We start from the raw sequence: 21,873 nt of genomic DNA on the forward strand, positions 1-21,873 counted from the left end.
TTTTGTCTCTCATTCTTTAAACATAAACCCTTAATGTTTTGTCTCCCATTCTTTAAACATACACCCTTAATGTTTTTACAAAAAGTTCTTAATTAGAGGCACAGCAAAAAAGAAATAAGTCCAAAAAGATTAAAGGTTAAAAATTATATACCTACAATGAAAGATACCTGTATCTTCTATTCCTTTAGGAGAAATAGCTAGGACCCGATACTAATCTTTAAAGCAACTACTATCTAAAAATCCTATTTACAACACTAGAAATAGATTATCCATGACTTTGAGATGAAAAGAATAAGCTGGGTAGAAGACTAGGAGAATAAATAAGAAACTTGTGATAGAAATGGAGCCTACTTTTCCTCTGTGCTATTAAGGGGGTCAGCAAACAAAGCTAGGCTGAGTAGTCTTAATTATTCATTAAACCACAGCCAGCAGACATGCAGGTGCTATTTCGGAGACATTTATTACTTAGGATGGAGTTTCTCTAATTGCTAATCACAACCCACTGGGTCATCTTTAACATTATATACTGAAAATCTAGAAAGTGCCAGAGTAGGATGTTACAAATAGCAAGAATAAATATTTTCTCAAAATCTTTGCTTCATATATTTATGCACACATTCACACTTATGTACTGGTTCACAGTAATTAGATGCAAAGTCTTTATTCCGTCCACTCTTACAAACATTTCTATTGAAGGTAAAGCAGGGTAGTATAATACTAGAGGCAATGAGAATAGGCAATGTAGAGAGAAGGTGCATCTTATTTTCTTTGTGGCTTACTTAAAAAGAGCACACAGTATATACAAGGCACGATAATCTTCCTTATTAATCTCCCTGTTGCAAGTCTTTAAAAATTGGGCCAATTATTATATATTTCTTACTGTGCATCCAGATCAAAACTTTAAAAAAACTGGTTTAGGTTTAGCGCTTTCTTGAATTTACCAGTTTAATTTTCTTTGCCAAAGTAGACCAGGAAAAATGCTGCCTCTTAGAGATTTTACTTCATCCCTAACTTTTACTCTCTCAACAAATTCAGCTGATAGCTTAAATTCTTAATTCAAGTTTGCATTCTCAAAACACAAAAACCCAAGGAGTTTCAAAAGTACGGTATTTAAAAGAAGCAAGCTTGGAATTTACAGGTAACCATAACCCTCAGTCTTTAGTGGAAGCCCCAACTTTCTGATGTATCCCAATTAAGAAGTTTAGACTTAAAAAAAGCCAAGATGCCTTAAAAATTAAAAGTTTTGCTTTACTTACTGGCACAGGACAATGAAGATGGGACTCAAATCCCTTATCTTTATAGCTTTAGAGTGTAGACTAAAGTTCTATTAAACAAAATTGAAACCATTTTAAGTATAACCAAGCAATAAAAACAAACTTCGCTAACTTGAAAAATTAATGACAGCCTTTTTTGGAAAGGAAGTCTGCAGCAATATCTTTGTAATAATGCTCCTCTTTAAAATCTTTTAAATATACTTTATTAATTTAAAAAAAATATTTGACCATTACAAGGAATTAAATCTTTACACGTATCCCCATTTTATGATCACAATCCCACTACTAATTCAGACCAGAACTGTGTACTTGCTGCTCTACCTGGACAGTTTTTCATTAGAAAACTGCTCTTCACTGCTTTACTGTGATGCTGACATTGCTTTTGTGGTGCTGGACATTTAGTACTAATTCCTCTCCCATTTCCACCTGGATGGGATTATCTAAAACAACTGCAGCTTGTTTCCAGTGGGAGGCGTCACTTGAAGTATCCAACCTAATCTCGTCATCAAGGTACATATGATACCAAAAGGGAATGGCAGTCACTTGTCCAGATTTACAAATGTGTACCTATGAAAATTAAGAAATCATGAAAATTTCATCAGAGTAAATAGAGTAGACTTGGATAAGTAAGTCTGTCTTTTTAGTCAATTTTAGCTCCAAATTTTACAAAATTTAATCACCCAATTCAAATTAATACCAATCTATTGTATTCACTAGTATTTACCCAAGCTCATTTTTGGATATTGTTTAGAAAAAAAATAACATTTAAATCGTCAAAAAAAGTGGCTAATACTATTTTGTGTACATGAAGTATTACCTAGCTTAAGATAATTCTGAATATGACAAGAATAATCATTTTGTATTACCTTTACTTCTCTGTTAGAGGTGTTCAAATATGGAGTCATTAAATCTAGTCTTAAGAGTTCCACTGGCTTGCTTAAAGGTATACAGGGCAATGAGGACAGATCCAAAAATACACGTATAGGTACCTAGACAAAGTACAAATTTTTCACTTTTACTCAATTCTTTTTGTGGCCAAGTACCCTCAGGTACTTACTTCATACTTGCATCAGTATGATATGCTTTTTACATCTAATACCTCATTTAATTCCCTTATCAACCTTAAGGCATAAGCAGTTTCATGATTCCAGTTTTATAAGAAGGATGAACAAACCAAGGTTTAGGCAGGTTAAATAATTTGCTATGGTTTCAATTATCTACAGATTCTTTGCTTGGATGAACGCAAATTAAATTTTTACTTAAGCCAAACAGCTCCAAAAATTTTAAACCCAGGATATGCTTATGTGTGAAAGACGAACTAATAAGCAAATAGTACAATATTAAATTACTGTATTATTTGAGAAAATATGCCAAATTCAACCAAATAATAGTGGATTTTATTTGGAAAATAAAGTTTATTTCTAGAAAGCAATGGTTCTCAACTTTAGCTGCAAGTTAAAATCAGCTAAAGAGCTTTTTAAAAGCCCCAACTGCTCAGGCCACACCTTAGATAGATCTGGAGTTGGGATCCAGGTATCAGTAGTTCTGAAAGTTCAGTCGAAGTTGAGAGCCACTGCTATAATGTGTTCCATCAACTTTAATATCAATGGAACGTTCCTACTAGTACCTTTTAGCCTCTTCATTTGAAATAAAAAGGAAACTTGTTCTGAAAGCGCCCTCTTGCCTTTGAGTAAAATATTAGAGAGCAACTGTGCATGGTGAAACAGTGGACACAGATCTACCAACTTCTCCCTGGGCATCCTTGAAGGCATCCAACCTTCTCTGCCATAACGACACAGTAGTTCCATGCCATTTCCAGGACTCATTGCCCTTTATCTTCGTCTGTATCAGTCACCAGAAGAAGCTCTAGATTCCTGTTACCTCTCATCACATGCCTTCTAATCCCTCATAGTCTGTCCTCACTCCTGTTTCTCAACCTAGCCTCCTGGCCACTCCTGGCATCTGTGCTAATTCTTACATTTCCCATCTAGAACTCATCATTTCATGAATTCTTTAGAGTTCAGTTCTTTCTATATACCCCCAAGGTGATTTCACTCAGGCTTTAAATATCATCTACCAAATTTAAGTACCAAATTTTATCTCTAGCCTCAATCTTTCTCTGAATTCTTATCCTACTGTTCAACGATCCCGCAAACACATAAACACAACCTGATCCTCCTGCTATTTTCCCCATTTCAGTAGATGGTAACTATCCTTCCAGGTGCTCTTGTACCCCACACCCAATATACCACAACCTACCTTCAAATGTCTCTACAATTGGAACACCTAAGTCACTACCACCTCTCACCTGGATTACTGCGGTAATGCCTTTGCCTGCTCTCACAAGTGGTTTATTTCTTTCAAAACATAACTTTCAAAACAACAAGATATACTGTGTCATTCCTTTGTTCAACACCCTCCAGGTGTCTTCCACCCCTTTCAGAGTCAAAGTCTTTATAGAACCAAAAGGCTCTACAAGATCTAGCTCCTAATACTTTTCTGACTGCATCTTTCATCTGACCTGCTGTTTCTGAACACTCCAGTCATGCTCCTCCCTCAGGCCATTGCACTTTTTGCTCCTTTGACTTGTTTATGGCTTGCTTCCTTATTTCTTCAGTTCCCTACCTAAATATCACTTATCCATGAGTCCTTGCCTTAGTTATGACCTCTATAAAATAGTGTATCACTTACCCCCATTCCCTCTCTCTTAACCTGCTTTATGTCCATAGCACTTGTAACCATCATCATTCTCATCTTTTTACTTGTTTATTATCTATCTTGTTTGTCAATTTGAATCCTAGCTCCAGGAGTGCAGGAACTTATCTTAGATTCATAGCTATATTCCCAAAACCTAAAGTAAAGTAGCATATATATGGCAGACATTTGTTGAAAGAATAAATTTCTGTTGTTTTCTGCACAGTAGTCCCGTTTATCTGTGATTTCACTTTCCACGGTTTGTCACCAGCAGTCAACCAAGGTCCGGAAGCAGAGGATCCTCCTCCTGACAAACTGTCAAGTCAATAGTAACCTAACGCCTCTATCATTCCCATCACATAATCTCACTAGGTAGGCATTTTATCATCTCATGTCATCACAAGAAGGGTGAATACGGTACAATAAGCTATTTTGAAAGAGAGACCACATCCACATAAGTTTTATTACAGTACATTATAATTATTCTATTTTTAGTTATTATTGTTATCTCTTACTCTACCTAACTTATAAACTAGACTTTATCATAGGTGTATGTTTAGGGAAAAACAGTATAGATAGGTTCAGTACTATCGGTGGTTTTCACTGTGGGTCTTGGAAAGTATCCCCCATAGATAAGGGAGGACTACAGTATAGTTTATTTTACCACCTCTCATTTTGTTTCATTGGTTCACTCAGTTGTCTGTGTAACAGATAATTATCATATTAGAAGAGACAATATCATCTAAGAAAATGGGTAGGTGGACCAGAAAATGTAAAACTACCAGGCAAGTTGCCTCTTGGGATGAGTAGCCACAGGCTGAAGTGAGACCAAAGTCTGCATATTCAACTGTAGGAGTACCGGCATAGAGAGGGCAGAAAGCTGGATTTAACCAAGGTAGGATCTTCCCAGGCCAGTAGAAAAACTGAAGAGAAGGGATATTTGAAAAGTACATGGACCATGGAATACAAACTATTAAGGAAGGAGGACCTAAAACAGAAAATACAGTGAAAAGATGGAGGGATCAAAATACCATAGATTCTGATGGAATCAAACAATTGTTGACACCAACATCAAGAGGGAATAAGCTAGAAAGGAGATGGTGGTATTTTTGAACCACACAAACAACTAAAACTTCTGTCTTTTTTTTAAAGTTGACTTATTTTTTAGTAATCTCTATACCCAACATGTAGATTCTGAGATTAAGAGTCACACACTCCTCCAACTGAAACAGCCAGGTGCCCCTAAACGTCTGTCTTCTGCTAAGTGTATTCTCCTTATTAAACTCTCCAAAAATCTGAGATTAAACAAACTCTAAGATCTCATTTAGCCAGCCCTGGAAAAAAAGCATTTTCTCAACAAACTTACATTTGTTGATCAAGTACTGTTCATAGATCTCACTGCATATTCAAAGGCTTACTATGCATAGCCGTTAGATAAAAGTTTGAGATATCACTTCTTTAAATCTGCACACAAATCCTACTTCCCAAAATTTTGCTTTCGCTTACACATCAGTATTCCACCTACTTCCTACCTGTCTTCAACCCCAAACCTCTTCCCCTAGACACTTCATCCACTCACATAATTTTAACTTACAAATTTGTATTCTCCTGCTAATGCCTTTGCCAGCACTAAATCTTGAGTCCTTGTTTCCCAAATAACAACTAACCCCTTTGCCTTGAGCTCCAGTTTCCTAGGCTCCTGCATTCCTACTCACAGCAGTCTATCTAGACATTAGCTGCTTACAGTAACCTATGGCCTGCTAGCCTGAGGTTTAAATGTAATTAAGGGTTCAAGTTTAGAATGCAGGTCTTCTTCTGGCTGCTTCTGTTTTAGACAAGAAGCACCCTTTTTCCTAAGACTAAACCTAGGACCCTATTTTTCACTTGTAACAATGGTTCAGAGGAATATCTATAGACTTTTGTCAGTAGGAACAACAGAATTCCTTGGCTATTCTAATCTCTGGATTCATTTTCACTCATAAATTCCTTTGCTCTAGGAAACTGATTACCATCCTAATCCAGCTAAACACAGTGACTCGATAAAACTACAGAAAAAGATAATGTAGATGGTGGGTAACAGCCACCCGGCTGAACTTCTAAACACTTACCTGAAATTGATTAATAAAAGGTGCTATATTTAATCCAAGAGTGCGTTCTGTTCCTTGAACAGCACTCTCTTCTACCAGTGTCTGTGATTCCACAAGCAACCCAAACATCAGCACATACTGAGGAAAGATCTTGCCTCCAGATTGTAGCAAACACCTAGAGAAGGAAAAATCTTTTAAAAAGCATCTTGATTCCCTACGTTTTACAAATACCAGTAACTAAATCATAATGAATCGGCGAGCTACAGATCATACATAATCTAATAGACTTTATGTTATTGGCTGGCGGTTCAGAGTGGTAAACCACTGGAAATAATTTCCCAACAAGTCAAGGTGGCTGCTGATCCATGAAAGAGAAAAATAACCAGTTGGCTGGATGGATATGTCTTTAGATTTAGGAAGAGTCATCAATGGATATTAAAACTAGTGAGTGAAAGTTTTATTAGGAAAAAGATTACAAAGTCTCAAAGTATTGCCCCCCTCCCAATGACATACTCATTACAAAGGGAAACACAGCAATTTACTGTGGAAAAACCTGGTGGATACAACTTAAACCAACTGATCTAAATTAACATCAACAATAATGGGATAAAGCAATACTATGTGCCTCCTAATATGACAAAACTTCTGTAACTTCCTCTCTAAAATGGATAATCCAAATCTAATTAAAAACAAAACAAAACATGAGGAACATTCTACAGAATAAATGGCCTACACTCTTCAAAACTGTTAATGTAAGAAAAACTCAGGAACTGTTCCAGAATTAAGGAGACTAAAGAGAAAGGACAACTAGGGCGCCTGGGTGGCTCAGTTGGTTAGGCGACTGCCTTCGGCTCAGGTCATGATCCTGGAGTCCCTGGATCGAGTCCCGCATCGGGCTCCCTGCTTGGCAGGGAGTCTGCTTCACCCTCTGACCCTCCCCCCTCTCATCTGGTTTCTCTCTCTCTCAAATAAATAAATAAAATCTTTAAAAAAAAAAAAAAAAGAAAGGACAACTAAATGCCATGTGTGATCCTCAACTGGATTCTGAACCAGAAACAAAAGCTATAATGGCTATTATTGCAACAAACGGTGAAATCTAAGTAAGACTATACACTAGATAAAGGTATTGTGGCCATCCTTCCTGATTTTGACAACTGTATGATGGTTATGTAAATGAATATCCTTGTTCTTAGAAATATACACCAAAATATTTAGGGGTTAAAAGAACATGATATCTGGAACTTACTCTAAATAGTTCAGAGAGAATAATAAAGCAAATGTGGCAAAATATAACAATTTGTGCATCTGGGTATAAGGTATATGTTAAAAGTTCTTTTTTGTTGTTGTTGTTAAAAGTTCTTTGTACTATTTTTTAACTTCTCTGTAAGCTTGAAATTATTTCAAAATAGTTAAACACTGAAAGAAAAAAATCTAATTAAAAATCCAAATGTTCTAGTAAAGAATGTGAGGAAGAGTGTGAATAAAGGGTTAACAAAATCCATTCTCCTCCTACAACTGATCTTGGGTTCACCTTTTGTTTCCCTGGAAATCCCATAAAGGTGGAATGTCAGCTGTCTTAGTGTGATCAGCAACACTGCTTAGGATAAAGATTTTTTTAAATTGCGTCTTAATATAAGGTAGAGCACATTTAGACTGAGAGAACTATGAACAAACTATAAGCACCTGATGGGAAGCTGTATCATCTTTGGGCTTCCCTGAGGGTGGTGTATCTTGTAACCAAGTGTTCCTATTGCTACACCCATGGAAGGTATTAGTTCCTATGTGAAATTTAGGGCTCTTAAGCCAAGACAGCTCCTATGTTCACCTATACAGTCTTATTTCCTCACACCTCAGCTGTGAGAAGCATGAGGGGGTGAGTGGGTCACTTACTACCATCAAATGAAGCAGACTTGGAGGATACTTTAAAGGACTTTAAACCAAGTCATTATTTTCATTTGCCACATTTACAATCACACATTAAATCCCTCATTTTTACTGAATATTCTAAGCTGGTTTCCACCTGAACTTCTAGGACAAGCTATTTATAGACAAGTGGACTTCATATTATCATACATATCTTAATAGTAAATTTTTCCTCTTAAATACATAGAGTTAGTAAGGATCTATTTATAATAACACAAGGCTGAGGTTTGGTTTTGCCAAGACATTTGTGTGATCTAAAAAAAAGTACTTCCTACAAGTTACTAAAATTTTATGCTATGTAGTTTCCCTGAATACGTCATTAAAATCTTGACAAATTATAAAACACCCATTCCTCAAAACCACTTTGGCACTTCTCTTAAATTAGTTTCAAATCATTAATTCTTCTGGCTTTTACTAAACTGATTCTCTCAACCATTTAAAAATACTGTATCTAAAACCAGAATGACAAACTATAACAAGACATGACAACTAAATGCAATGCAGGACCCTTGATCAGAACCTAGATTGGGAGAAAAAAGAAATATAGGATATTACCGGGACAGCAGGGGAAATTTTAATATAGACTATATATTAGATAATAGTATTTTATCAATGCTAAGTCTCCTGAGTGTGATTTTACTGTGATATGTAGGGGGGGGAAGCCTTTGTTCTAAGGAGACACACACTAAATGTTAAAGTAAGAGTGAAGGTTATAAAGACAAAACAACAGTCTTGTATTCACTGTTACTATTCTTGCAGTTTTTCTTAAGTTTGAAATTTTGAAATATTTCAAAATAAAAAGTTGATGGAAAAGTTTACAATAAGACTGTTCTTTTTTTTTTAAGATTTTTTTTATTTATTTGAGAGAGAGAGAGCGCACAAGCAGGGGAGAGGGGCAGACGGAGAGAGAGAAGCAGGCTCCCCACTGAGCAGGGAGCCCGACACAGGGCTCAATCCCAGGACCCTGGGATCGCGATCTGAGCTGAAGGTAGACGCCCAACTGACTGAGCCACCCAGGTGCCCCTAAAAAACTATTCTTCTAACAGCTCTCCCTAAAGATTAACTAGCTAATCAGAAGCCATGTCATAATCAGGTCATCTGAAGAACATAAAATCAGCAAGGAGAGTTAGAGATGATTCCTAAATATAATGGCATTAGACTGATTGAGACAAGTCATGATCCTAAACCAGGATAGTTTCTCTTCAGTAAATATAAGTACATGATTATTTATGTTGTAATAAGTCTTATATATTACAGATCAGCCTTAAAAAGGGCTCCATCCTGACCCCAATGCTTTGCTTATTTTCATTACTGCTTTCCTATCAACTTCTAGTATTTTAGGTAAATTCTAGTAGAAATTAATCTCTACAATTAGTAAAATTACACAGCTCTTAACAAAATTCCCATCTATGTCTTTAGCAAACCAGATAAAAATTTATCTTCCAAAAAACTGGAGAAACCTGTTTCCCTCAAATGGGTAAGGTTTAATTCTGAAAATTCATGTTACTAAATTTTTCTGAAGTTATCTGCTAATTGTGATCCGCTTAAATGGAACCAGATCTAATTTTTCTTTCAAGAGCACAAGATCTCAAATGACAAACTAGCCACAGAGCTTTATGCTGCTTGACTAATTCCCTCCATCCCCAGATAACCACAAGAGGGTACTGTACTATGAAATCTGCAAGCTGAAAAAGCATAAAGGTTAAAAGTCAACCTTCTAACCATAAAAATCTATGGGAAAGAGGAAGGGAGGGCAATACATCAAATCATTTCAGAAAATCAGACTAAACAAAATATCAATATTTTATCTGCTGAAACTTAAAAAGTGAGAAAAGGCTGAATCAAGTACTATGACCATGCCAGAGATAAATATTACACAAAGGCAGTATACGAAAATTATTTTAAAAGGCCATGGTCCTACTATTTTAATCTAAAATCTTGTACAAATCCTTAACTCAATATTACTGTCACTAACAGGAATGCTTCTTAGTTATGTTTAGATAAAACAGTAATGCCTTGCAACTCTGCTTAGCTTTACTGACATTGTTTTGTTGTCACTCGTACCACTGGAGCTGCCAGACTCCTCAATGGAATCCTCTGCACAGCCAAATAATACTTCTGAACCATCTGTGCCTTTAGGAGTGAAAAAATACGTCCCAACTCAAAAGTCTAACCATAAATGGCAAAAATTCTGAGAGAAGAAATTCTTGTTTCCTTGTGACCCAACACAAGATGTTTTTAAATGGGTTTAAATTAAAAAAAAAAAAGTACCAAGCGTTTAAACTTTCTCCTGTATTTTTAGTATGACTAAACATTTTAAAACAACTACAAAAGTAATCAGAAACTAAATACTTAAGTCTGTGAAATGACTCGTTTTCCCTTGCTTTTTTGGGGGGGGGGGTGCTGGGAGGAGTTCCAGTAAGAGAGATGTCCTTATCCCAGATATAATCTATTGTCCCAATCACTAATTTCACCCTTTCACCAGTCATGAGACCTCCCCTCTGTTAGAGGCTAAAGAGGAGGCCTGTGTGAGAGCATCTGCATACCTCTGTCCCCAGAATCAAGATAAGCCCATCCATCCAGGTAAGGAGGTTGTACCACAGCTTGGGCTAAAGGAAAGAACCACTGGTTCCCCACTATGACTCAGGAGGTGTTTGGAGGGGAGGAAAGAATACTGGGTTAAAACAATGATTATGGGTGCTACTAGCATTTAGTGCCCAGAGATGCCAAACATCCTGCAATCCATAGGACAACTGTAAAAAACAAACAAACAAAAACAAAAACAAAAAACAAAACAAAACTGTCCCAAACTGCCAACAGACTCCTCCCCCTACCAAGAAACATGGGGAAGAGGAGTTGGTAGCTTTACATAAGTTGTTTCCCACTATAATAACTAATCCTTCACACAGAACACATTGTCTGCTAAATTGTTTTTATAACCAAAAATGCTTTTTAAAAATCCTTTAAAGGTTCCATGTAAATAAAATGTGACTGACTGAAAGCTCTTCCACTAAGATCAGGAACAAAACAAGGACACCCACTTTCACTACCTTCATTCAACATAGTCACTGGAAGTTCTAAATGAAGCAATCAGGCAAGAAAAATAAAGGGCATCAAAACTAGAAATGAAGAAGTAAAATTATCTCTGTTCACAGACATCATCATCATATATTTAGAAGCCCTAAAGATTCCACATAAAAATGTTACAACTAATAAATTCAGCAAAGTTTCAGGATATAAAATCAACACACACAAATTAGTTGTATTTTTATAATTAACATGAACAACCCAAAAAGGAAATTAAGAAAACAATCCCACTTACAATAGCATCAAAAATAAAAAAATACTTAGGAATAAAGTTAACCAAACAGGTTAAAGATCTGTAAACTGAAAACTACAAACATTGCTGGAAAGACACAAATAGGGGCAACTGCATGGCTCAGGGTCCTGGGATCTGCTTGTCCCTCTCCCTCTGCACCCCCCATCCCCCCTCCCCACTCTTCCACATGCATGCACACTCTCTCTCTCTCACAGAGATAAATAAAATCTTTTTAAAAAAAGATACAAATAAACCAAAAGACATCCCATATTCATGGACTGGAAGAAAATAGTTAAAATGTAAATACTACCCAAAGTGAGCTATACAGATTTAATGCAATCCCTATGAAATCCCAAGAGCATTTTTTTTAAAAAGATTTTATTTATTTATTTGACAGAGAGACAAGCAGGGGGAGTGGGAGGGAGAAGCAGGCTTCCCACTGAGCAGAGAGCCCGATGAGGGGCTCGATCCCAGGACCCAGGGATTACGACCTGAGCCGAAGGCAGACGCTTAACGACTGAGCCACCCAGGCGCCCCAACAGCATTTTTTTTACCAAAATAGAAAAATCCCTATCCTAAAATTCATATGGAATTTCAAGGGATCCAGAATAGCCAAAACAGTCTTGAAAAAAAAAAAAAAAAGTTGGAAGTTTTACACTTCCCAATTTCAAAACGTATTATAAAGTACAGGGAAAATAACCATATAAGCAAAATGGTGAATAGGAAGCCTCCGACTCACCTCTCCCCAGAGACACTTACTTAATAAAAACACACAGACTAAACTATTTCTGGGAGATATGCAGAAACCAGTTAAGAGGTTCCTGTACCCCAGGCCAGTGCACAGCCAGAAAGAACTGCATGGAAGATGGTAGGAAAATGTATCGCATTTACTTGCCATTGTCTCTTCCCCAGGCACCCACAGCACAGTACAATCAAGAGAGAACTCCCAATTCCCAGTTTCTTGTTGGGGAGAAAAAGAGAAGCATGGAACGTATGTCATAACATTCTGACTTTTGGGGGGGGTGGGCTGCCCAAGGGACTGGTTTCTCTCTTGCATGAACCTAAGCAGTGACAAAAAAACGGGAGTCAGGTTGGGGACCTCTGATAGATAAAGGAGATCACTTGGCTTGGTTAAGGAGCGGAGAGTGTGCAATACCACAGACAGACATCAGGGTGAGCTCTAGTACCATGACTTGCCATAGCACCAAGGAAGCTGCAGTACTTCAGTCAGAATTACCATATGACTCAATTGCACCCCTAGATACATATCAAAAGAACTGAAAGCAGAATCTCAGAGAGATGTATACACACTCATTTTCACTGCAGCATTATTCACAGTAGCTAAAAGGTAGAATAACTCAAATGTCCAACGACAGATGAATGGCTAATGAAAGTGGCATATTTATACAGTGGAATATTATGCAGTTTAAAAAAGAAGGAAATCCTGTTACATGTTACAACATGGATGAACCTCAAGGACATTATGGTAAGTGAAACGATTCTACATATGAAGTATCTAAAGTACTCAAAATAATAGAAACAGAAATTGGAAAGGTGGTTGCCAAGGACTCGGGGGCAAGGGGCATTAGTGTTTTGTGGTTATAGAGTTTTAGTTTTGCAAGATGAAAAAGTTCTAGTGATCTGCTGTACAACAATGTGAATACACCTTAGTACTACTAAACTGTATGTTTAAAACGGTTAAAATGAAGAATGCCTGGGTGGCTGTCAGTTAAGCATCTGCCTTTGGCTCAGGTCATGATCCTGGGGCCCTAGGATTGAGCCCCCTGTGTCTGGTTCCCTGCTCAGCGGGGAGTCTGCTTCTCCCTCTCCCTCTGCAGCCCCCTCCCCTTGCTCTCTCTGTTGAAGAAATAAAATCTTTAAAAAAGTGGTTAAGATGATATATATAATTTAATGTTGTTTTTTACCACAACAACAAAGAAACAATTAGTCGCTTAAAAACACATTTATTATAAAGCTACAGTAATCAAAATAGGATGGTAATGGCATAAAGACTAGACATGTACATCAACGATAATAGAACTAAAGACCTCAGAAATAAACCTTGACATATATGGTAAAATGGTTTTTCCCAAGGGTGTCAAGACCATTCAATGTGGAACGGATGTCTTTTCTACTAACAGTTGTTGGGAAAACTGGGTATCTATTGTCAAAAGACTGAAGCTGGGCTCTAACTGAATGCCATATACAAAAATTAAATCAAAATGGTTCAAAGACCTAAATTTAAGACCTAAAACTATAAACATTCTTAAAAGAGAACATATGAGAATGGCTTTAGGCCATAGCATCTGACAATGATTTCTTGGAAATGACACCAAAAACAGGCAATAAAAGTAAAACAAACAAAAAACAAAGTGGACTGTATAAAAAATTTAAATTTCTGCATATCAAAAGATATTATCAATAAAGTAAAAAGGCAACCAACCCACAGAATGGGAGAAAATATCTGTCAGTGATGTGATAAGGGATTAATATCCAGCTACATAGAGAATTCCTAAAAACTCAATAAAAAAAAAATCTGACCCAAAAACTGGCAAAGAACTTGAAGAGACATTTTTCCAAAGAAGAAATACAAATGGCCAATAGGCACTCAGATCTGAACAGCACAACTAAAGGACCTTGAAGCTTAGTCAAATTTGCTTTCAGTATTAAATATTAGGGTCAAGTTTGCCTCCAGCAATCAACACTGAAGGGAAAATACCTTGGGGAGAGAACTGTATTATAAAATAAAGATTTTAAGACCTAAGATGACTGGGCTTGTTTATAAGAAGCACTTTGCTCTCCCAATATACCATCAAATGTGTACTACATGTTTCTTAAAGGTATTTTTTTTTTAAGATTTTATTTATTTATTTGAGAGAGAGGCAGAGTGACAGAGATAGTGAGAGAGAGCATGAGCAGGGAGAAGAGGAAGAAGCAGGCTCCCGATGAGCAGGGAGCCTGACGTAGGGCTCAATCCCAGGACCCCGAGATCATGATCTGAGCCAAAGGCAGATGCTTAACTGACTGAGCCACCCAGGTGCCCATTAAAGGCATTTCTTATATCATAAAGATGAGATTTGATTTTTCCTTATTTACAGAATATCTTTATCGTTCTTATAAATCTTTACTTAATTCTCTATATTATATAGAGGCAGTCCAATCCCAAAGCAGGCTCTCTTCTTCACACCTACAGAGAAGGCGTTCTTTTAGATGAAAAAAATGAGTAATGACATGCACACAAAGAGAAAGGGATAAAGTCACATACCCTGAAAAGGAACACACATAATCATGGCTCATTTGTACAGCTATGCCATTAAAGAACTAAAAGAATTGACATGAATTTAAGCTCAAAAACCAAAAGTTGTATTTTGTGTTTTACCTGGATATTGCTGCTTTTTCCATTATTTCCTGCTGAATGAGCCCAGATGGCTCAATGACATCCAATATAATTATACTCCACAGCTTGTCTGATTTTGGCCTTTGCAACACAGCAGATTCATCTTCCACATGTTTCAACCAAAACTCGAGTGTTTCTTTAGGAAAGTGATTGGCTTCAGATATGAGGTCCAGAGTGATACGATGCTGGTCTTTCTCCACAGAACTGTAAGGTTTAACCTGCCCAAGTGTGCCAGCAATTAAGGGCAGAACAGAGAAGCCTTCAGACACATCTAATACATAGAAAGGTTCAGGGATGCTCTCTTCAGAATTACTCTCTTCATTTCCACAGCTCATCTCATTCTGACACTGAGTGTCCATGGCCTGACACAGTTTCTCTGGAGTCAACGAAGACAACACTTTTCTCATTGCCATTTTAAAGCCTTCATGATAGAGGTTGTTATTAAGCAAAGCAATTTCTGTGGATTCCAATATACATGTCTGCTCCACAGCATCTGGTTTACTGGTCTGAAGGTTAGCCAGGGCACTACAGAGTTCAGTCTCACTTCCTAAAGACATCAAGTCTTTATCCTGGGTAAAATTTTTTCCAGCACCCACTTCATGTTCCGAACCAAAAACACTGATATTCTGGATTCTTAAGTAACAATCTTGACAAGATACTTCCATCATCACATGGTCCCCAGGTTTTATCCAGTAGTCTCCATAAAATAGTAAGAAAGAAAAAAAAATTATAATTGATGAATATATTTATAAGTCTGAGGATCATACAAACACTTCCACCCTCCCCCCATTTTGAAATCACTACAGGAAAGATTGTATCTATTGATTTAATAGAAATAAAATTAATTTATTCATTTCCTACAAAATACCAGGAAAAATCCCTCCAGCTTTCTTGGCCAAAAACTTAAGTTTGAAGACAATTAACTCATGGCATAACAGAGAGATTCAAGACCTCCATTACTGAACCTCAACTATTAGTACCATAGTGCTTTTAGTGCAATCAGTAGGTATCATCATCCCCATATTAGGGGGTGGGGGAAGGGCTGCAGGTGACTCTTAATCTTCTTCAGTAATGAAGCCAACAATAACAAAGATAAATCAAAGTCAGGGGTCAATACCAAACCCTCACCCTAGCTTAAAGGGACATTCTTTTCTCTAAGAGAAATTTCCGAAAGACCAAGGCAGCATTTAATAGAATCTTATCAGTAATATTTCTAACTCTAAGTATTTAGACACTTGCATGTTTAGGAATTTGACAATATATGGAAGGACTAAGTCCTACAATAAAGACCTATAAAGCTCTTATCCATGAACTTTCAAACTCAGTAAAACTTTGAAATGTAAATGTAGGGGCGCCTGGGTGGCTCAGTTGTTAAGCTTCTGCCTTTGGCTCAGGTCGTGATCCCAGGGTCCTGGGATCGAGCCCCACATCGGGCTCCCCGCTCAGCGGGAAGCCTGCTTCTCCCTCTCCCACTCCCCCTGCTTGTGTTCCCTCTCTCACTGTGTCTCTCTCTGTCAAATAAATAAATAAAATCTTTAAAAAAAATAAAATGTAAATGTAAAATCACAATTCCTTCTTATCAGCTTTAAAACCAGTTGAAAATACAGGTTATTCTTGTGATTACACATTTAAAATGTCCTTTCCCTAAAAAGGATTAAAAAAAAAAAAGGTCCATGTGTCTAAGTAACTATAAGAAAGTTTGAATAAACAAAAATAACACATGAAAAGATGTTCAACATCACTCATCATCAGGGAAATGCAAATCAAAACCACAATGAGCTATCACCTCACACCTGTCAATGGCTAAAATAAAAAACACAAGAAACAAGTGTTGGCGACAATGTGAAGAAAAGGGAACCCCTGTGCACTGCTGGGAAAACTGTGGAAAATAGTATGGAAGTTCCTGAATAAATTAAAAACACAATTACCGTATGACCCAGTAATTCCACTACTGGGTATTTACCCAAAGAATATGAAAACACTAATTCAAAGGGATACACGTACCCCTACATTCACAGCAGCATTATTTACAATAGCCAAGGTATAGAAGCAGCCCAAGTGTCCACTGATAGATGAATGGATAAAGAAGATGTGGTATAGAAGGGAGAGGGTGGGGGGGGGGGGGGAATGAGTTAAACAGGTGATGAGGATTAAGGAGTGCACTTGTTGTGATGAGCACCAGGTGATATATGGAAGTGTTGAATCACTATATTGTACACCTGAAACTAATATTACACTGTGTTAACTGGAACTTAAATAAAAAAAATTTTTAAAAAGATGTGGTATATAGATATAAGAGAGTATTAGCCATAAAAAAGAATGAAATCTTGCCACTTGCAACAATATGGATGGATCTAGGGAGTATAATGCTAAGTGAAATAAGTCAATTAGAGACAAATACCATATTACATTCATATATGGAATTTAAGAAGCAAAATAAATGAACAAAGAAAGAGACAAAAAAACAGATTCTTAACTATAGAGAACTGGTGGTTACCAAAGGGGAGGGGGCGGACAGATGGGTGAAATAGGGGAAGGGAATTAAGAGTATATTTATGATGAACACTGAGTAATATAGAAAATTAACGAATTACTACACTGATTATCTGAAACTAATATTAACACCATATGGTAACTATACTGGAATTAAATTTTTTTAAGTAAGATAAATAAACTCAAATAATAAATGCCACTTACTGAGTGCCAGTTGCCATGTTGCTGATAGGCATTTTACATCCATTCTGGTTTTGTTTTTTTTTTTTTAAGATTTTATTTATTTATTTGTCAGAAAGAGAGAGAGAGAGATCACAAGCAGGGTGAGCGGCAGGCAGAGGGAGAAGCAGATTCCCCGCTGAGCATGGAGCCCGACGCGGCACTCGATCCCAGAACTCCGCGATCATGACCTGAGCCGAAGGCAGACGCTTAACTGACTGAGCCACCCAGGCATTCCTTATCCATTATTTCTTAAAATCCCTACAACAATCCTGCAAGGTAGATAGCATCATCCTATTTTTGTGTATCACATAATAAAAGCTCTGAGACATAGTCAGCAAGGCCAGCCAGGGAGTCAATAAGTAGCAGTGCCAGGACCTGAATCCAAGTCTACCTGACTGACTCCAAAAACATCATACTAGCCACACCACTATACTCATTCCAAGACTTAACGATCTTGCCAAATTAGATCCTTGACTAGGAAACTACACAGAAACAGAAACTTATTACCTCTCCCCCCATTTAAAAAAGGTAGAATTTTTCTATGAAATAAAACTTATGTGAATATACTGAAATCCATCAAATTGCTGGTAAAAAATTTCTATACAAAAAATATCTTTAACATAGAACTTCCCTAGGGAAGTCCATGAATTTATAAACCCTTTGAAACTTCAAAATTTTGTTTTATATGTGTGTGTGCACCTTTATGACCTGGGACTCCACAGATTCTGTAAGCAGCAAGAACTCCTACACTAGTACTTTTCCACTGTTCTATAAATAATGGACTAGCATTTCTCTTATCTACAGATTAAAACTAGAGTAATCAGAGCTGAAGAAATGATATTTTTAAAATATTTATTTATTTATTTGAGAGAGCTTGCATGTGAGAAAGGGGAGGGGCAGAGGGAGAGAATCCCAAGCAGACTCCCACTGAGCGCAGACCCCCTACAGAGGGCTCAGTCTCAGGACCCAACACCATGACCCCAGCTGAAATCAAGAGTCAGACACTCAGCCAACTGGGCCACCCAGGTGCCCCAATGATAGACCTTTTTTTTTTAAAGATTGTATTTATTTATTTGACAGAGAGAAACACAGCGAGAGGGAACACAAGCAGGGGGAGGGGGAGAGGGAGAAGCAGGCTTCCCACGGAGCAGCGAGCCCGATGTGGGGCTCGATCCCAGGACCCTAGGATCATGACCTGAGCCGAAGGCAGACACTTAACAACTGAGCGACCCAGGCGCCCCCCAGTGATAGATATTTTTGAGTAGTATGCAGCAATTATGTTTTACTTTTCTTAACTACATATATTAATTATTTAAAACTACTTTTTTTAAAAGTAAGTTCTGGGGCGCCTGGGTGGCTCAGCCCATTAAGCGTCTGCCTTTCGCTCGGGTCATGATCCCAATGTCCTGGGATCGAGCCCCGCATGGGCCCCCTGCTTAGCTGAGAGCCTGCTTCTCCCTCTGCCCCTGCCCCTGCTCATGCTCAAGCGCACTCTCTCTCTCTCTCAAATAAAATCTTTTTCAAAACATAAAAAGTTCTGAAAAATTTAACCAATCTCCCTTGACTGGAAACTTCAAAGTAAATTTTTTTTACACGACTTCAAATGCTTAGAGGATTAAAGCAATACGATTAAAAAACAAACAAACAACAATTAGATAAGATATACCTGCAAGGTCATGTACAGGGTAGATAGCCTGTTCCCAACATGTTTCCTCACTAGGACTTGTGGATAAACTGTGTTCATCATCAAGCTGGAGTACAAACCAAACCACAACAGCATCTAGTATGCCTTCTTTAATAACAGGAATACCAATTTTACCAGGTTTTTTAGTTGCAAGACTTTTTAATTCCTGACAAAAATGTAAAAGGAATGAAAACATTTTATATACTTAATATACACATGCCCCAATATTACATCACTTTCCATTTCTCTAATTCTCAGATCTGCCCAGCATCCTTAGGAAAATCAGTATCTTGACACACTTATAGCCATTTAAGGCATACTGGATGAGAAGCTCCCATCTATCATAGTGGAATACTGTGCAACTATTAAAAACAATGAGGCACATACATAATACTGATGTAGAAAGAAGCCCATGACATATTATTGAATGAAGGCAGCAAGTGGCAAACAAACAGATTTTGTTTTTTAAAAAGCGTGTGTGTGTGTATAGAAGAACAGAAAAGCAAGTCTGAAAAGATGTACTTCAAATTGGTGATCTGGGGGAAGTAGGACCTAGATTTTAGAAAGGAAGACATACACTTTTTCTTTTCTGTTCTTCATTACTTGAAAGTGTTAAACAAGCAAATATTACTTCCAAATTAAAGCCTTACTAAGGTGGGGTTTTTTTTTTAAACTGTGGCAAAGAAAAATTAACATAAGAAAAGTTCAAAATAAGAAAAGGACAGCTTTGGGGTATTTGACATCTATAACTGTGTTGTTCCCCTCTGTACCATTATATCAGAAATGAAAGGCTCTTGAAGCTCAGCCTCAGTAGGTAATGTCAAAGTGTTAATGTAGCTCCAAACCACCTCAAGAAGAACCTAGTAGCAATTAATAGGGGATTAAATTTTATTAAATTTATTAAATTATAAAGATCGTAGGCTAAAATAAAATGACCCTTACAACGTCTTCTGTCCCCAGGCATGTCTCATCTAACCTTAAAGATCTTCAGAGAAAGACTCTATGTAACCTTCCTCAATTTCTTTGGGTACTTTCTTTATGCAGCACATCTGCCCACCACTCACCAATACACACACAGATAGATACATAGGGTGACCAACTTCTCCTGGTTTGCCCAAGACTGTCCTAGTCTAAAACTGCAAGTCTCATGTCCTGGGAGCCTCTCATTTCTGGGAAAACTGATTTGGGTGATCACCCTAATACAGATACAATCTGGAGATCTGGATTACTGTTCGTTTTCAAGGAATACTGTTAACTTAAAATGGCAGCATGACACTGAGAAAGTCAGAAAGCTCTAGGTTATAACTCTTGCATTCACACCTGCATAATTTGGGGAAAATTAATGTAAGCAATAGTTCCCTCATCTATATAGCACAAGGATAATTATAACTATAATTATAATTGCAACACTGTTGTAAAAGAAATCTAAGAACACATGTGAAAGCACCTGGCACATTATACATTCCCAACAAACCTTAGGGATTTTTTTTCCTATGTATTTAAAGTAAGTACATCATTTCAAGAGAAAATACTGGTTACCATTTAATCATTTTCCTTATATATAGTAAGTAGAATCCCATGCAAATTCATAAAATAAGACTGTCCTAGGTATTACTTTAACAATGCTTGAAATTTAATGCTCAGAAATTGTAACTGAATTTTTTTTTTTTTACCTGAAGATTGTTGAAATCTACTGTCATAATTTGAAAGCAGTCTGTCAAAGCCAAATATCCTCCAGGAACTCGACTCATCTTTTCAGTTGTATATGGTTCAACTGTCTCTTCAGCATCTACAGAAGAACAAGCTGGACTCTGAAATTTCACATTTGTTGGTAAACAGATCCCAGCAACATTCTTAGTACCCACCCTGGGAGGAGGGAAAATAAGAAAGGGAAGGGAGAAAGATGGTTTCTTTGTGTTTTTTTTGTTTTGTTTTGTTTTTTAGAATCAAGTAACACCATCTAATATTGAGTCCAGAAAAAATAAACATAAAAATGAAATAAAACTTCACTGACAGAGGTTTAAACACAATTACATACACAGTCACTAACTATAAAAGAAAACAAATGACAAATAGGTCTATATTAAAATTAAAAACTCTTTTCATCAAAAGATACTCAGCTTTCAGAAAGTACAAAGGTACACTGAGTAGAAGCAATTTATAATACATCTATTCAAAAAAGGGCTCTTATCCAAAATATATTTTTAAATTTCTACAAATAAAAAAAGGGCAAAAGACACTTCCTTCCCTGTGTAATTAACATTTTTCCTTTTGTAATAATTTGTGAGAAGATACTTTTAAACTTATAAATATCTTGACCTTCATTAAACTTCCCCCCTTTCATTTGGTCCATTCATAATTTTTGCTCCTATCTTTACATGGGGATTGCAAACAATAATTCTGCAACATTTGTTATTAGTCAACATTCTACTGCTGGAAAGAACTGTCCTTTTGTCTCCATTTATGAATTTATTAATCTATTTATTATAAGTAGGAACTCATGGATTCTTATTTTACTCAATGGGTTCTAATTGATAAATGCCCTTATGTATGTATGTATGTATTTGGTGCTTAATTTGTCTCAGATTTGGCCAGTGGGAGACCCTTCCAAGCATGCTTCTATGTCCTTTTAATGGCCTATAATTTTTTTTCAGTACTTCCTTAATTTCTGATGCAAAATGTTTCAGAGTCATCTTGAATCTGTCCTACCCTAGTCCTGGAAGCAGCCATTTCTCCAAGGAGCTATATACAGTTCCTTTTGGCAAGGAATGGAATTTAGA

The 21,873-nt window shown here is 36.9% G+C and overlaps 1 protein-coding gene across 4 annotated transcripts in view; it reads right to left on the minus strand.

Annotated features, from left to right (window-relative positions):
• Positions 1-1,454: 1,454 nt before the first annotated feature.
• Positions 1,455-21,873, minus strand: part of PRMT9 (protein arginine methyltransferase 9) — a 35,269-nt gene continuing 14,850 nt past the window's right edge. For 3 of the 4 annotated variants that reach the window (XM_036117127.2, XM_078069294.1, XM_036117133.2), the window contains 6 exons: positions 20,767-20,959; positions 19,076-19,259; positions 14,677-15,391; positions 6,077-6,230; positions 2,141-2,263; positions 1,455-1,841 (listed from right to left, as the gene is read on the minus strand). In XM_036117127.2, the coding sequence (XP_035973020.2) occupies positions 1,626-1,841; positions 2,141-2,263; positions 6,077-6,230; positions 14,677-15,391; positions 19,076-19,259; positions 20,767-20,959 (1,585 nt within the window). In that variant the 3' untranslated portion in view covers positions 1,455-1,625. The remainder of the gene's footprint in view (positions 1,842-2,140; positions 2,264-6,076; positions 6,231-14,676; positions 15,392-19,075; positions 19,260-20,766; positions 20,960-21,873) is intronic. The other variant, XM_036117129.2, reaches the window with a different exon arrangement.

The sequence above is a fragment of the Halichoerus grypus genome, chromosome 3 (assembly GCF_964656455.1).
Source record: "Halichoerus grypus chromosome 3, mHalGry1.hap1.1, whole genome shotgun sequence".
Taxonomy (NCBI): domain Eukaryota; kingdom Metazoa; phylum Chordata; class Mammalia; order Carnivora; family Phocidae; genus Halichoerus; species Halichoerus grypus.